The sequence below is a fragment of the Neofelis nebulosa genome, chromosome 6 (assembly GCF_028018385.1).
Source record: "Neofelis nebulosa isolate mNeoNeb1 chromosome 6, mNeoNeb1.pri, whole genome shotgun sequence".
NCBI lineage: Eukaryota > Metazoa > Chordata > Mammalia > Carnivora > Felidae > Neofelis > Neofelis nebulosa.
In genome coordinates, this window is record NC_080787.1 from 56875285 (window position 1) to 56891670 (window position 16386).

The following is a 16386-nucleotide window of genomic DNA, read 5'->3' on the forward strand; positions in this document are numbered from 1 at the left end:
TAGCAAAAATTCCTGGAGAGCTAGTAAAAGACAAATGTAAAGGAAAGTTCATTTTTTTCTACATTCTTACTTTCTTCCTTATGTCATGATGACTAAGAATTACGTTTCTTGGGGTGTCTGGGTGGCTCATTTGGTTAAGTATTCAACTTCGGCTCAGGTCATCATCTCAGGGTTCCTGGGTTGGAGCCCCGCATTGAGCTCTGTGCTGACAGCTCAGAACCTGGAGCCTGCTTCAGATTCTGTGTCCCTCTCTCTCTCTCTGCTCCTCCCCCACTCATGCTGTTTCTCTCTCAAAAATAAAACAATTTAAAAGTAATTAAGAATTAGGTTTCTTTATAGATGTTATCCTGGTCAACTTTACTTCCAATTTCTATTTCCTTAAATGATATTCTGAAAGAGTGACAATCTAATAAATTCTCTGAATATAACAATCTCTCTTCAAGTTACAAAATAGTCATATTTTTAACTAGCTATATGACTCAAAATAAAACAACAATAACTAGCAACAAGGAACTGATTTAATTTGGAGTCTACTTTATTTTTTAAGTGTTTATTTAGAGAGAGAGAAAACACAAGTAATGAAGGGTGGGGGGGGAGAGAGAGAGAGAGAGAGAGAGAGAAAATGAATCCCAAGCAGGCTCCATGCTTAGTGTGGAGCCTGACACAGGGCTCGATCTCACAACCATGAGACCATGACCTGAGCCAAAATCAAGAGTTGGGATGCTTAACCAGCTGAGCCACCCAGGCACCTCTGGATTCTACCTTAAATACCAAAACAAACATTAAAAAACATTGCTCTCTCTTAAATATAGCCAAGGAAATGTGATGAGCAAAAAATATTCAATTAAAATCATCAGGAAACAGAATCTCAGTATGGTCATATTGAAAATACCATGTCATCACTATTATGCTATCAATTGAGTATATTATTTCACCTATAAAATGTAAAATACAGTAATTCATAGCATAGGGTGCAAAATATTAGAAATGGCACATAATAACTATATTTCATATATCCTGATAATAATGACATTAACCTACAGGAATCCCTGGAGCTCCTTTTTTTCCTAGTGGTCCTTGAGGCCCAATTTCTCCCTAAAAATCAAATACAGATCAAATTTAAAATTGTAAATTATCAGTTCATTCCAATGAATTTCCTACCAAAGCATTATAGAATAAAAATTCAATACCAATCAGCCCAACCGCTTCCCCTTTCTCTACTGTAAAACAGAAGCAACAGAGTGTAAAAAACATGGTACATGGTATCTTAAAGATCTGAGCCAAGGGTCTATGGACTCACTAAGTCAAATATTTTTATTAGAAAATCATGAGTGATAATGTCATTGTTTGAAAGGAAGATCTGGAAGTTCACACAGAGTTGGTGAGGAGAGACAAGAGGGGGTAAAAATCACATGAAAAAATTTCTTATTTATCATAGATTAAGAAGTATGACAGTTAACATAAATTAATAAAAAAATAGGATAGAGAATAATAGCATTTTTACTTCAATTTCTCAGATTTCTATACCCTACAAGCTAACTAGGTACTCCAAGGGAGTCTGAATCTTGAACATAAAAAAACAACAAACAAACAAACAACAAACAACAACAAAAAAACAACAACCAACTCTGGAAAGAACATCTTCTGTGAGGGAGTTCTGGTCTTTCAAGAAATGGGTGAAGTCTTCAAAGATCCCTTATTTTAATTAAATACACTCTGGGTTGGGGCTATGATTAAGAGGATTAGGAACAATGCAGAAATCTTGCCAGAGGTCAAGATGCAGAAGCCAAGAAAAAGCCAGAGGCATCTAGAATGTATGTTCAGCTCTTGGGAAACTGAATGGTGGGCTAACAGTGGGAAGAGGGCAGGAATCTTTAATACCTATGATGACCCAGGACTCTTAAAGGGGGCTGACATGGTACCCATGGCAACCAACAGGAGGCAGCTCTCCATGCCCCAATTAGGCTGACAGAACCCATGCCAATTAACATGAAGCAATGAGCTCATATTCAACAAGAAAGAGGAAGCAGAAAGCCACAAGACTGAGAGTTAACAGAAATAACAAAGGGAATTTGGTGGAATTGTTAAAACAGAATTAAGAACAATACATGAGATCTTTACTAATTAAATAATGGAATCATGAAAGACTATTAGGACTGCAAATGAAACAAGAGGCTATCAAGAATAAAAAGATGTTATTAAAAATTTAAACTTTTAGAAAAGTATTTTTTTAATCAACTGCCTAAGTAACAGATTAGACACAGTAAAGGAAGAATAATTGGGCAATATATCAAAAAATTTAACCAGAATGTAAGAATCAAAGATATAAAAATAAGATACTCTTTAGAAACATGGAGGGCAATATGAGAAGGAATAAAATTTCTCTAACTGTAATTCCTGAAGGAAGGAATAAAAATGGAAGAATTGTAATTTGGAGATAATGGATGATGTTTTCCAGAGTTAATGGAAACAATACCACACAGCCAGGATCAAACTGAATTCTCCCCAGGACGACTAAAGAGGCTGTGTATCTAGATATACTGTATTGAGTTTTAGACCAAAAAAACAAAAAAAACAAATAAAATACCTTAAAAGAATCCCAAAGAAAGGGACAGATCACTTACAAAAGAACAATACTTAGAATGAGAGCAGATGTTTCATAGTTAATAATGGCAGTCAGGAGACAATGGAAGAAAATCCTCAACACATTAAGTGAAGATAATCATCAACTCTGAGTTGTATACCCTACAAAATTATCTCTCAAAAGCAAGAGTAAAATAAACATATTTAGAATTAGATAAATCTGAAAGTTTGTTACCAAGATATCTGTACTCAAAGAAATGCTAAAGAAATAGTTCAGAAAACAGGAAAATTATCCCAAAAGGCTGGTCTAAGAGCACAAGATAGAAAAGTAACCAAGTAAAACAGAAAGCATATGTATAAATCCAAATTAATATTATCCATATAGAACAAAACAAAAACTAATTATAAGGACAAATAATACTTTCTGAAATTATATCATATTTAAACAATTAACTACTGCCACTAATGTGGTAAAAATGCATTCTATGTGAAGATATCAACACTTTGCACTTTTAATAAACAGATCTAGGCCCAAATCTTTCAACTTTCATTAATACTCACCTTTTGTCCCATTAATCCTTGATTTCCAGGAAATCCTGGTAGTCCCTAAAAAGTAATAAAGTAGAATCTTAATTAAAAAACAAAACTATATATGTATATATATATAGAGAGAGAAAGAGATTGATTGAGAGAGAGACTGTATCATTAAAGAATAAGTCCTAATCAGATTTTTAACTTGTAAATAATGCATAATTTCAAACCTGTATCATCCACTTACACTATAACACTGCTACTGATAATAATCCAATTTTGGAAAAGAGAATATTTATGAAATTCATTGTTATATGAACATCCACTGATATTTAAAGTTTTAAATAAAGGCTTTCAGAAAGAAAAGCTTAGGAGGGTATTAATTGATTTTTCTTTGAGACCAACATAAGTGATAAAATAAGAAGGATATTTCATCTGAACATATTCCTATATTATTTAAAATGAATAATGCAAGAAAAACTATCACATCATAGGAGTTCAGATTCAGTACAACAGTTCGAAAGGCGCCCACTGTCTCACAACCATAATTAAAAACTAACAAGACTAACCAATATCCTCCAAATTGAGCCTTGAAACACCCAGGAACCTAATTTCTTGTATGAAATACATCAATCTTTGTCCCAATGATTTCCTTACTGACACAATCATGAAGAATATGCAGATCACATTTGAGAAAGAAATACAAAGAGCTCTTTCACATGTACAATCCACATGTATAAGTTCTAGCAATTTTCAGAGAATATTAATGCTCATTGTATACATTTGAAAATAACAGCACATTCGTTAACGGGAAAGCAATTCTACAGTCAATGAATTTACCAAAATAATCTTTCACCACCCAAAGCAAACAGTGATGGTACTAATCAATTTTCATTTTTATTCATTTCTCTTAGTTCCTTTCTTGATGACACTGCAGTTGAAATAAGTAACATTTGTATGTATATATCTATGTAGACAGACTCGGGCAGGAAAAGGAACTTGAAAGACCAGGAAATTGGGCCCCATCGGTATTTCTTTGAAAGCCCTCTGCATCATCAGGGCTTTCAAAGAACAGCAGTACTCCTCAGAAAAGCAAGGCAGGTGGTGGAGAGGCCACTGTCAATGAGATCAAGTTATCTTCTATTCCAGGGAGAATCGGCCATTTACTTGATTTTCACATCTTGATTTTATTAGCACAATACTGGTCAATGTGTTAGCCACAATTATAGTGCAAGACATATGCATACCGTTCTAGTTTTAAAATCTGAACTTGAATCATAAATTGGAATTCAATTTGATTCTATTTGGTTCCATTTATTTTGCCATAGCACCATACCCTTTGCAGAGAAAAGATGTATCTGAGCAATGACCATCAACCAAGGGCTTGTAGTCTAGTTGAAAACACAAACCTTTAAAAACATACTAACTAGAAAATAACATAAAACCGCATACATTTTAAAGTGACGTTATAAAATATGAGCATGGTGTACCCTAAAACATAAAGTAAAATTAAAATATTTGACTTGTATGTATAAAGAACATAAAATGATATGAATTATATCCTTCCAAGGTGGGAAATACATATTCTTAATGTAATCAGTTAAGACTAATATTGTTTCAAATAAAGGCCTCCATTTCAATAGACCATAATTTGGCATGAAACCATCTGTAATCAGCTCCCATTCAAATACATATATACACAAACCCACTATAGGTTTAGACTAATTTCTGAATTTAAATAAAATCTGTAAACTCTGATCAGATACAAGATGGCCATACATTGTTTTATAATGAAAGAGGTGCAGCTGTGGCCATTCAGTGTCCTTTAGCCCCACGAATCCCTAAAGGGGTTGTGCAATTGCTCATGATACTGTCAGACCTGAGGAACTGAATATCTTGCTGCATGGTGTCCTTTATTGTTTAGTTTCATCACTATTCAAGTCTCTATGCCCTCACACAATCAATATCAGTATGAATCAGTTACAGATATCCTACCCCTACTCCTGTTTCTGAAGCCGATTTCAGGGTCAGAAAAGCTACATCCTCACTGTGGAGGAAAACTGGAGTTACACCCAGGCACCCTGGCCTCCACCTCTCAGAAGCCTTGAGAGCCCCCACAATTCATTTTCTGGATCCGATTTGACATCTTATTATCTAAATAATTATAATACTAAACTTGGTCTATATTTGAATAGAGCCTCAAATGTTATTTCAGCCTATCAGATATTGAGGGTATTCTGGGGGGATTCCAGATCTGAAAAAAACAATTCTTTTCCTATTGTCTGCTTAAGATGTTAGTAAAACGTTAAAATATATTTCAGACATATGAAGTCATGTATTTTATACCCAACTACGCCAAGAACTCTTATTTCACAAATATCAACCAAAAATATGTAAAACTACATAATATTAAAAAAGAAAATGTAAACCCGATTTATGAAAGCAATTCTTGGCAAAACTAACATAATACCATGAGCATGCCTAGAATACAAGACTGTTGACAGACTAACCAGAACTGAAACCAATCAGAGCTATATTAGTTAATAAAATTCTCCTATATTTTATTTTTCTGGGCTTCCACTTATTCAAATTCACTAAATTTTGCCAATTTTACACTAGCAGAAATATTATTCAAAACCACTTGAAATTTAGCAGTTTGCTGATCCAAAGTACTTAGTAACAATTACTTCATACAATAAATGTTTTCCAAGCAAACTGTTTTATATTTCACTTTTGGCCTGTGTGGTTCTGGATTCAGGCAACTGTGATAATGTGTAAATAAAGACAGAAACAAGCATTTTATTTGGTAAGAGTAAAGGGGCATATTTCCCCCCTTCTGTGATTTCAGTTTGGGTTTGAGCAAGAGCAGAAAGTCAACTGGAAAATCCTGCATAATGTTGTGGTGAAAAAATGTAGACATTAAAAAAATGTTCTAAAAGCTTCTCTGTAACCGTTAAACCATTGAAGTATAACAAAAAAGTCATTAAGAATTGAAATACATATTTTAGAATAAAAAGTCTGGCCCTTATTTCCTAAAGACTACTTTACAAAGAAGAAATGTGTCCATGATACATTACTTGGAAAAGATAAAACATCACTTGATACTTTCTCACGTCCCATGAATGCATTTACCTTACCCCTGAAATCAGCGCATCTTGGATCCAACCTGCCTGTAAGTAATGCAATATTTTCAGTGTAGTAAAAACAAATCTAACCTGTTAATGGTGTTTTTCAGAAGTTTTTATTTATTTAGAGAGTGTGCATGCATGCACACATGAGCAGGGGAGGGGCAGACAAAGAGGGAGACAGAGAATCCCAAGAAGGCTCGGAGCTGTCAGCACAGAGTCCAGTGCAGGGCTGGAACTCACAAACTGTGAGATCATGACCTGAGCTGAAATCAAGAGTCAGACACCTAATCGACTGAGCCATCCAGGCACCCCCATTAATGGTAATTTTCAAAATTTGTATAGTGGTAGAGATATTTAATATACAATTATCAATATATTAGAAGCATGTTATGTTTTCTATTATATCAAGAAGTGATGTGTTTGTTCCTAAAGATTCATGAAGAAAAAGCACCTATGTTTAAAGTATTGTTCTTATTAGCTACAAAAAATCACAATGATTATTATGATTATTAGTAAAAAGCATAGTGGAAGCAGTTACAAGTTTTGACAATGAAGTCAGCCACCCCATTATCTGGTGGCTGATGGACTCCAGGCCTGTTATTTAAACTGTGGAATCTTAGTATCCCCATTTTTTATACGATGAAAGTAATGAGATCTGCATCACAGAGTTGGTACATTATATGAACTCTCACAAGCGCTCAGCTCAATGCTGCACATTAATGAATACATCTTCATGACTGTCTTTTCACAGCTCCTCCCTGACCTTTGAAAGTTGTGAAATAGATGAAGTCAATTCTCTCCCATGTCTCAAACTTTGTCCTCCTTCTCCAATGCAGGATGTTTTGTTTGTTTGTTGTTTTTGGGGTTTTGTTTTGTTTTGTTTTTGTCTTTCCACCTTTCTCTACCTTTGTTTCCAAAATCTCCCAGTATACCCATGATTGATTCCAGCAATCTAAGGCTTCCCTTGGGGGTGCCAGATGGTATTGCCCCTCACCCATTAACTGTGCCTTTTCCTGTTTGGCTAACTTTAGGACTTTTGCTTTTTAAACATTTATATGTAGTTCATCACAATTGTTTCAGAAAAAAATGTAACCAAAAGTTTCAAATATATTTTCAGCTGATCCTCATGGTTTTCAATCCTTTTATAAAATTCCACACTAACTGACAGACCACTATGAATGATGTACGAAAGATTATTCTGTGGTAAGAGAAGTCTAAAGACAAGTAACTCACAAACATAGCTGCCAAACCTAAAAGAAACCAATATATAAACACTTGCAATAAACCCATAATAAGGAAATCACCAGCTTTACTATGTCCCTGAATACTTTAACACAGTTTTACAACTGCCTTTAATCATCAAGGGGAAAAAAGTAATCTGAGTAACATTGGATGAATTTATTCTTCCCTAGCCTACAGATCAGGACCCACATGGGACTGAACCCAAAGTATCCAAAGATAAGTCATTTCAACAGAAAAATGCTTTGGTAAATATTTCTTGGATACTCATGTTTATATACAACATAAAATGTCACCAGTTTGACATAAAAAGTTAACAGGGATATTATCAGAAGGAAAAAGTGATCTGGGAGCCCCGTACAAAGTTGCTTAATGTTACAGGCATTTTTCTTTGACATCTAAAAGCATTTCTATGTTTTTTTTAAAAAGTATATTTATTTTGAGACAGACAGAGACAGAGAGAGAGAGAGAGAGAGAGAGAGAGAGAGAGCGCGAGCACACTCAAGCAAGCAGGGAATGAGAAGAGGAAGAGAGAAAGAATCCTAAGCAGGTTCCATGCTGAGTACAGAGCCTAACTTAGGGCTCAATCCCATGACCGGGAGATCATGACCTGAGCCGATGCACGCTCAACTGACTGAGCCATCTGGGCACCCCTCTACATTTTTTAAAGGCCAAAAAGATACTCTAAACAACTTTGTTATTGTACAAGTATCATTTTGAGGGACAACACAAAAAAGAGACAAATGTTTAACAAATTAACATACCTAAAAACTCAGAAGAGAAGGGGGACAGGTTTCAGAGACTCAGGGACGGTCTCTGCACTACCCACATCATGGGAAGGTTACATAACCACCCTGAACCCAGGAATCCAGAAAAATAACCTGTCCCTTTACATTATTAGCAAGTGATATCATGCACGTAAAATATATTAGTGAGTTAAAATGAATGTATGCATATAGACACATTCAATTCCATTTGAAAGTAGTTCCAAAACTTTTTTCTGCTTTAGAATTTATGATCCTCTGAGAACCTAAAAAATATAGACCATATTTTTTGGTACATGGAGCTTCACCGTATAACTCAAAGTGTGATGAATTTCTCAGTAAGGAAAAAAAAGAAAATGAATTTTTCAAAGACCTTTACAGTCAACTCAGTTGCTTAGAATTTATACACTTTTTAGAGAAATTGAATTACTCTTTAACATTTTCCATATGATAGAAGTCACCAAAAAAATTTTTAACATCAAAGGTGAAACTAGTTTGATGATGAAATCAAATGAATTTTTAACCTTAATAAAATAAAAACCAATTATATGAAAATTACATCTAATTAGTTGTCCATGTATCTTTTATTTATAACCTATTTTTTAAACATGCATATATTGTTACACCAAATCATATTTATTGTGCAACTCAGCCCACTGTGAATTTTGCTCTGCTTATAAAATATATGTCCCTATTTTCCTATTGAAAAAGGAGATAGTACACTAAAAAGCATTCACTGAAAGGAAAAAACTTAAAGGAAATTATGTTTTCTATTGACTCATGACAAATTACACACATTTAGTGGCTTAAAAGAACATCAACATATTCTCTTAAGGTTTTGTAGGCTATAAGTAATGCATGGGTCTCACTGGGCTAAATTCAAGGATTTGTCAAGGCTGCACTCCTTTCTGGAATCTGTAGCAAAAAAAAATCATTTCCTGCTCATTCAGGTTACTGGCACAATTCAATTCCCTGTAGTTCAGGGGGATGGGGGAAACAAACAAAGTGTTCTGTTTTCTTGCTAACTATAAACTAAAGACCATTCCCAGCTTCTAGAAGTTACCACAATCCTTGGATCATGGTCCCCTTCCTCCATCTTCAACAGCAGCAACTGGCTGGTCAAGTCCTTCTGGAGTTGAATCTTTTTGACCCGTTTCTCAAGCATCTTCTTCCACTTCTAATTATTTGGGATTAGACTGAGCCCACTCAGATAATCCGGATAATATCTCCATCTCAAGGTCAATGAACTTAAATCACAACTGCAAAGTCCCTTTACAATGTGAGGTAAATGTCCTGGAAACTAGGACGCAGATATCTCTCAGGGGGAGGAAGAGAGTCATTATTTTGCCTACCACAGAAATATTACCTAAAATCCAAGGACCAGATAGTTTCTAATTTATTTAAATGTCTCCAGGGTACTGAAGATGGAGATCATTGAAGTTCAAATTATGAGGCCACCATACCCTAATAACAAATCCAGTCAAGAATAATACCTAAAAAAGAAACCTCCAAGCTCATCTAATTTAATACAAACGCAAATGGATTTACTATAATGTTAGTAAATCAAATATAGCAGTGCATTAGAAAAGCAGAGAATTAACAGGGCTTGTTTCAGGATGGAATGAATGTTCAACATTAAGAACTATACCCATATGATACATTCACATAAGTTATTAATAGTTTAAAGGAAGAACAATACAAAAATCATCTAAAAAGTACTGAAAGTGAATTTTATACAATTTATCACGCATTACTAAAAATTCTTAAGAACCTAAGACTAGAACTTGGTAAACCTAAATCTGAATCCATTGGAAATCGATTGCAAACATCATACTTGGTGAAACACTAGACATTTCTGCTTAAAATCAGTAATAAAGGCATAAGCTATATTTAGAAGTAGCGATTCCACTTACAGGAATGCATCCTTCCCCAAAATATTGCATAGTATATGGGAATATATATAACATCAATAGGAGAAGTTAGATGAAATACATCATCCATGCTATAAACGAGATAGACTTTATATTCTCTAATATCCAGATATGGCAAAACATTTATAATACTGTGAAGTAAAATAAAATTTCAAAAGACATGACTTTTTATCTTAAAAATGTGTATGTGTTCTGTTTATGTATTTGTATACACAAGTTTGGAAAGAATCTTAATAAATGAATAACGATTGTTATCTCTGGGCATGGGGATGGGATTTGGGTAAATGAAGGCAGATTTTGAAATTTACAACACAACTTCTACATTTTTTTGCCTATTTCAGAGAAGTTAAAGTATATAAAAATGAATAATACATAAATATAAATAAAATAAAATGTACAATAAATAGAGGCATCTAGGTGGCTCAGTCAGTTAAGCGTCCAACTCTTGATTTCAGCTCAGGTCATGATCTCATGGTTAGTGAGATTGAGCCCCACAATGGGCTCTGCACAGACAGCTCAGAGCCTGCTTGGGATTCTCGCTCTCCTCTCTCTGCCCCTCCTCCTGCTCATACTCTCTAACATTTTTTGAAATGTACAGTAAGTAATAAAAGTTTGCCCACAGTTTTACATTGCAAAACTTTCTCAGAAAAAAATATATTTCCCCTCACATTTAAGTCATTCAATAAACGACTGCTAAATATTTATTTTTCAAAATAAAAAAGTAAAGATTCTAATGGTTGTGGCTATTGGGATAAACACACACACACACACACACACACACACACACACACACACACACCCCCATAGGGGTGCCTGGGTGGTTGAGTCATTTGGGTATCTGACTCTTGATTTCAGCTTAGGACACAGCCCCACATTGGGCTCTGTCTTGACGCATGGAGCCTTCTTGAGGTTCTTTCTCCTCTCTCTCTCTACCCCTACCCCATGTACTCTCTCTCTCTACCTCTCAATATAAATAATTTAAAAAAAAAAAACTAAAATAACAAGACGTACAGTGCAACCTCAGAGATTGACTCACTGCTGTGACCTGAGAGGGTAACATGTTAGCTTAGTTTCACACCTTGGTAGGTTATTCCCACAGATAACTTTTCACACATTGCTAAAGACATACTGTTAGACAAAGGCCTCAGTCTTCCCATCTAGGGAAGAATAATAAATACTGTGTTTAAGAAGCAACTTCCTTGAAAAAAAATACAGGAATTTGGCATTTCTTCCTCACCATTTCTTCCATTTCTCTGTAACAGAAGTAACAGAACTTTTCTAAATAAAAATGGTAACACATCAGGTCTAAAAATTGTTTTTTTAAAGACTATAAACATCTTCAAAACAAATATCTAGGATAACTAATAACCCAAAAGTTTCATTCAAGTTATAACAAAATAAATTTAAGTGACCAAATTCCTATCTTTGTGAGGATTTATCTATCTTCATATAAATAACTTTAGTCTTATTCAATTGCATGCAGATTTCTATTTTCCAAGACAGATTTGCTTCTGAAGTTTTGTCAAAAAGTTATAAATGATTTTAAATACACCAAGAATACTGAATCCATTTGGAAATATAATTTCATATTATTATTCATGGCAATATTGAAATTTATTTAGTCAGAGAAAGATATTAAAGCACATAGAACCTTAAAAAATAATGAGGTAGATAATAAGATAATAATTCCATTTTCATTTACTAATGTCACTAAAATTAATTTTTCTCCTGGAGTAGGTAACTTTGTCTTTCTACTACCTGCATATTTCTCTATTTTGATTAACCTGTATCATAGTCTTTAATATCACTAGTTTTCTTTTTTTTTTATCAGACACACATAAGATAGCCATTAAAAATGCAGTTTCCTTGGTTTCAGTTCCTAATTCTGATACATTAGGACTGGAATGGGCCAAGAAATGGAACTTTAATAACCATCTCTGGAGATTCTGATTAAGGTACTCTGGATCAGAGCTGGAGAAACACTGCTCTACGTGTACTGAAAAAAAAAAAGACTCTTGAACGTTATTTGCATTGGGGTGTTAAGCTAGAATAGTCATCAAAGAGTTTTTTTATTTATGATTATCTACCAATTAAATTTTCTTATAATCCATGTTATGTCTCTCTGGTCAAAAACAACTATAGATCATTTCCCCACCAATTTTTAACCCTTCATCAAAATTCTTAATACTCAGCCTTTCATGATTAACTTCATTTGCCTTTAATGGCATTTAAGAGTCTTAACCTACCACAGGCTTTTCATATAAACTTTTGTACAATATGTTTATTGAGTAAATTTTCTATTTCTCCTAACTGGAGAACAATTGTTCCATCTAAAGCCACCGGATACAGTATTGTACATTCTGTGATTGCTAGCAAATATTAACACCTGACTCCACATCTCAATAAGAATCTGCAACAATTCAGGGCAACTAGGTGGCTCAGTTGGTTAAGTGTCTGACTCTGGCTCAGGTCATGATATCACGGTTCATGAGTTTGAGCCCCACCATCAGGTTCTGTGCTGACAGCTCAGAGCCTGAAGCCTGTTTCGGATTCTGTCTCTCTTATTCTCTTTCTCTGCCCCTCCCCCACTTGTGCCCTGTCTCTCTCTCTCTCTCTCTCTCTCAAAAATAAACACTAAAAATTAAAAAAAAAAAAAAAGAATCTGCAACAATTCTAAAGTTCTCTAATGGTGGTTTCCCATTTTGTGTGATTAGTCATTTCATTCTTAAAATCCATTGTTCAGAAGTTCTCCATATTCCACCTAAATCCATCAGTTAAGTGCACTCTTTTTATGTAGCCAGCAGAAAGAAAATTCTATCACAACAAAGAAATTATTCATTGTTTTTAAAACTGATAGATCATAAAACTCTTTAGCCCTGATTTTAGTATTAGTTTATCAAATCAGTCTTTATACTTCACCCGCAAGAGATCTTCACTGAAAAATCCTAGTCCCTATGTTCTAATAAAACTATTAAAAGAAATTAATATTCCAATATTATTTGATAATTTCCATTGGATTGAACCATTAGGGTAGTACATGACTTCTAGAATATATTCATAAATACTAGTCTACTCATGATTCATACACTCTTTTGTTAAAACATACCTTGGGTTTTTCCCCTACAACCCCTGAATTATCTATCTATGCCAAAAGCATTTCAAAGCCACACGTTTTTAAGGAACAAAATTAAAACAGCAAAGCAGCTATGGTTTAACTAAGCATACATTTCAAACAATAGAACACCTCAGTATTCAAAATTATAGAAATCATTTTTATAAACCATCTAAGTACCTAGAACTATTGGCAATCAATTACTTATTAGGAGCTTACCTCATCATCAAAAATAAAAATGCACATTGGTATAAACAAGTATTTTTAAGTGCTCTTTCTCAGATATTCCCCATATGTATTTTACACACCCTAACATACTGAGAATATAAATGATTTTCTGATGTTCTCAGGGACATCAAACATTTGTCTAGTGCTCAATGTGGTAACCACACTCAAGCATTTTGAAAATATTTCTTAAAATATAAAAACAAGAGCTATTTAGAATGAAATAATCTAGTTACCAAAGTGTGCACTCCACATCACATCAACAATGTATTAGTTTCCACACTTGTGAAAATAGAACGAATGGAAAACATTCTCATTTCGTCTGCTAAAATAGCCACTAATATGGATCATGAATCCAGTATTAAAATATATATGCCTTGTCTTAAACATTGTTAATTCTGTAGTTTCATGCTTTGAAAATGGAGAATGTATTTGGACTAATTCAAAAGTATCGTATGATACCTTATAACAAGATTAAAAGTATACAAAACAACCCCAGCCCCTGTATGACTAAAGAACATAATTTTAAAGTCAAAGTCTTGGGGCGCCTGGGTGGCGCAGTCGGTTAAGCGTCCGACTTCAGCCAGGTCACGATCTCGCGGTCCGTGAGTTCGAGGGGCTCTGGGCTGATGGCTCAGAGCCTGGAGCCTGTTTCCGATTCTGTGTCTCCCTCTCTCTCTGCCCCTCCCCCGTTCATGCTCTGTCTCTCTCTGTCCCAAAAATAAATAAAAAACGTTGAAAAAAAAATAAATAAAGTCAAAGTCTTGAAAGCTTTGAAACCTAGACTAAATATCCTGTACATATGGTGATGTAAGCTTCCTGTCACCCATTCTCCAGAGGTGTATGTAATCAATCCCCATGTCAGTGAGAAGTGAGCCTATGTAAGCAACAAGAAGATTCTATTTACCCATATTATATGTTAACCATTCTAAGAACTAATCACACGTCATTTCCTAGGTTCGATTACATTCAACGCTCTTGTCATTTCAGAAATCGATAAAGCCTTTTTGAATTATAAGGAAACAAATAAACAAGGGAAAGACTGAAATAAATCCATTTTAATGCTGATCAATAATTTTACAATGAACATATTTAAAAGATTTCTTCAGAACAACAGAAAAATGATCAGTACCATAAACACAGAGCCCCCAAATTTAAAATCCATAAAGTCACTTTATTAAAGTTGTTTGATGGTGGTCTGGTTTACTCTGCCAGTGGAATCATTTATAATGGAAAGAATTAAGTGAATCGTTTGTTAAATCTAGTGGGATTTTATTAACTAATTTATACAGATAATGGGCCATTTGTTTTTTATGTTTAAAGAAACATACAATATTTTCATAGTCACTACAAAGCCAAAGGCCTTATTCTGGGAAACCAAAAAATTGCAGATATCACCAAACAAAGTTAATCACTCCTGCAGATAAATCAGACTTATACATTATTTAATTTAGATAAAACCAACTTCAAAATTCATTCTAAGGGTTTACTCTCGATCAGGTTTTAAAACATAACCCACCCTGGAATCAGCAGGGGATTATTACAATAATAAATACAATTCAATTTTTCGAATATTTTAAGTTGTTAAATGCGAGCTGCCTTGATACTAAGAAATGCCACGTGAAATTCTCAGGAAACATCGGGTTAAGCTTGTTTCACTCAACACATAACAAGGATGTGTCCTTCCTGGTGCCTGAAAGAAGAGTGGGAAAAAGATGTTACAAATCTCTACAGAATATTTTAAAAAGCTTGTTACTCAAATGCCAATCAAATAGGAACAAAAACAGAACTTGGGTTTTTCTCTTCCTAATAATTTCTTCCTTCTCAATATAAATCAAAAAATACAGTCAAGTAGGTAAATAAGGATACCTCCACATTGCTAACATAATAAAGTGAATTATTCCACATGGGAAACCACCATAGCCTTTTGACATTAACTTTCTTCCAAGAAGTTTATGGATGTCTTTGGCTTATAAGCAGAAAAATGACAAGTCAAATCACCACACCAGAGAAAAGGCAATTAAACAAAACACCTACTCGTCTCTTAAGTACATGATGACTTGGACCAGTTCAGCAGCTAACATTACACCATACACACAAGCACAACATGGGGGTTTAGAAATTTTCTAAAGACATGAGGAAAGGAAACAGAAACCTCTATGAGCCAATGTCCTCGAATATATAGTACAGGGAACACCACATCTTCATTCCTAGAAAAATGATACAGCGAACATTTCCAGAATAAAAAAGGCTTAACACATCCTTATTTTAGAAACGTGTGCTCACCTCCATAGCTCCAGAAAAAGTGCCATCCTTTCTCTCATCCTCATGGAGCTCCAGGGATCTTGGCTCAAAGAGTGGAGTCCAGGCCCTGCTTACACATCTTCGCCATGAGCCACAAGGGGCTGGCTGATCAGGAGAGAAGTAGCGAGCAAACGCCTCAGACCGTCTGAGGAAAAATGTTACCCTAAATACAGCATGTCATCAGGATGGAGCAGCAGGACAAGAACAGCTATGACAAAGAAGCAGTGGAAATGTTGACACCACAGATAATTTGGCCAGCAACAACGGGCCATGGGAAAGTAGCTGGTCAATATGATGATTTGCCCTAAAAGTTCATTTGGTCAAATATGGATGTTTCCAGTTTTTGTTTTTCAACTAATTGAATTTGGTGTGTCAGTGCCCTGTCATCCCATCCACTTAACTGCCCAAGATAAAATCGGAGTGATTTGTGAAAACACATGAGGATTCCTTGGAGCAATCTGATTGTTCTCTATTCCTCGGCACAAAAATGAAAATGTCATCTGACAAGCTTAACATATTTTAAAAACAGAACAGAAAGGAAACACTGTAAGCCACTCACAATCCAGACT

At 34.7% G+C, this 16386-nt stretch overlaps 1 protein-coding gene across 1 annotated transcript in view; it reads right to left on the reverse strand.

Moving 5' to 3' along the window:
• Positions 1–16386, reverse strand: part of COL21A1 (collagen type XXI alpha 1 chain) — a 172567-nt gene that overhangs the window by 18120 nt on the left and 138061 nt on the right. The window contains exons 17-18 of the mRNA XM_058734305.1: positions 3145–3189; positions 1042–1095 (exon numbers count right to left, since the gene is read on the reverse strand). Coding sequence (XP_058590288.1) covers positions 1042–1095; positions 3145–3189 — 99 coding nt within the window. The remainder of the gene's footprint in view (positions 1–1041; positions 1096–3144; positions 3190–16386) is intronic.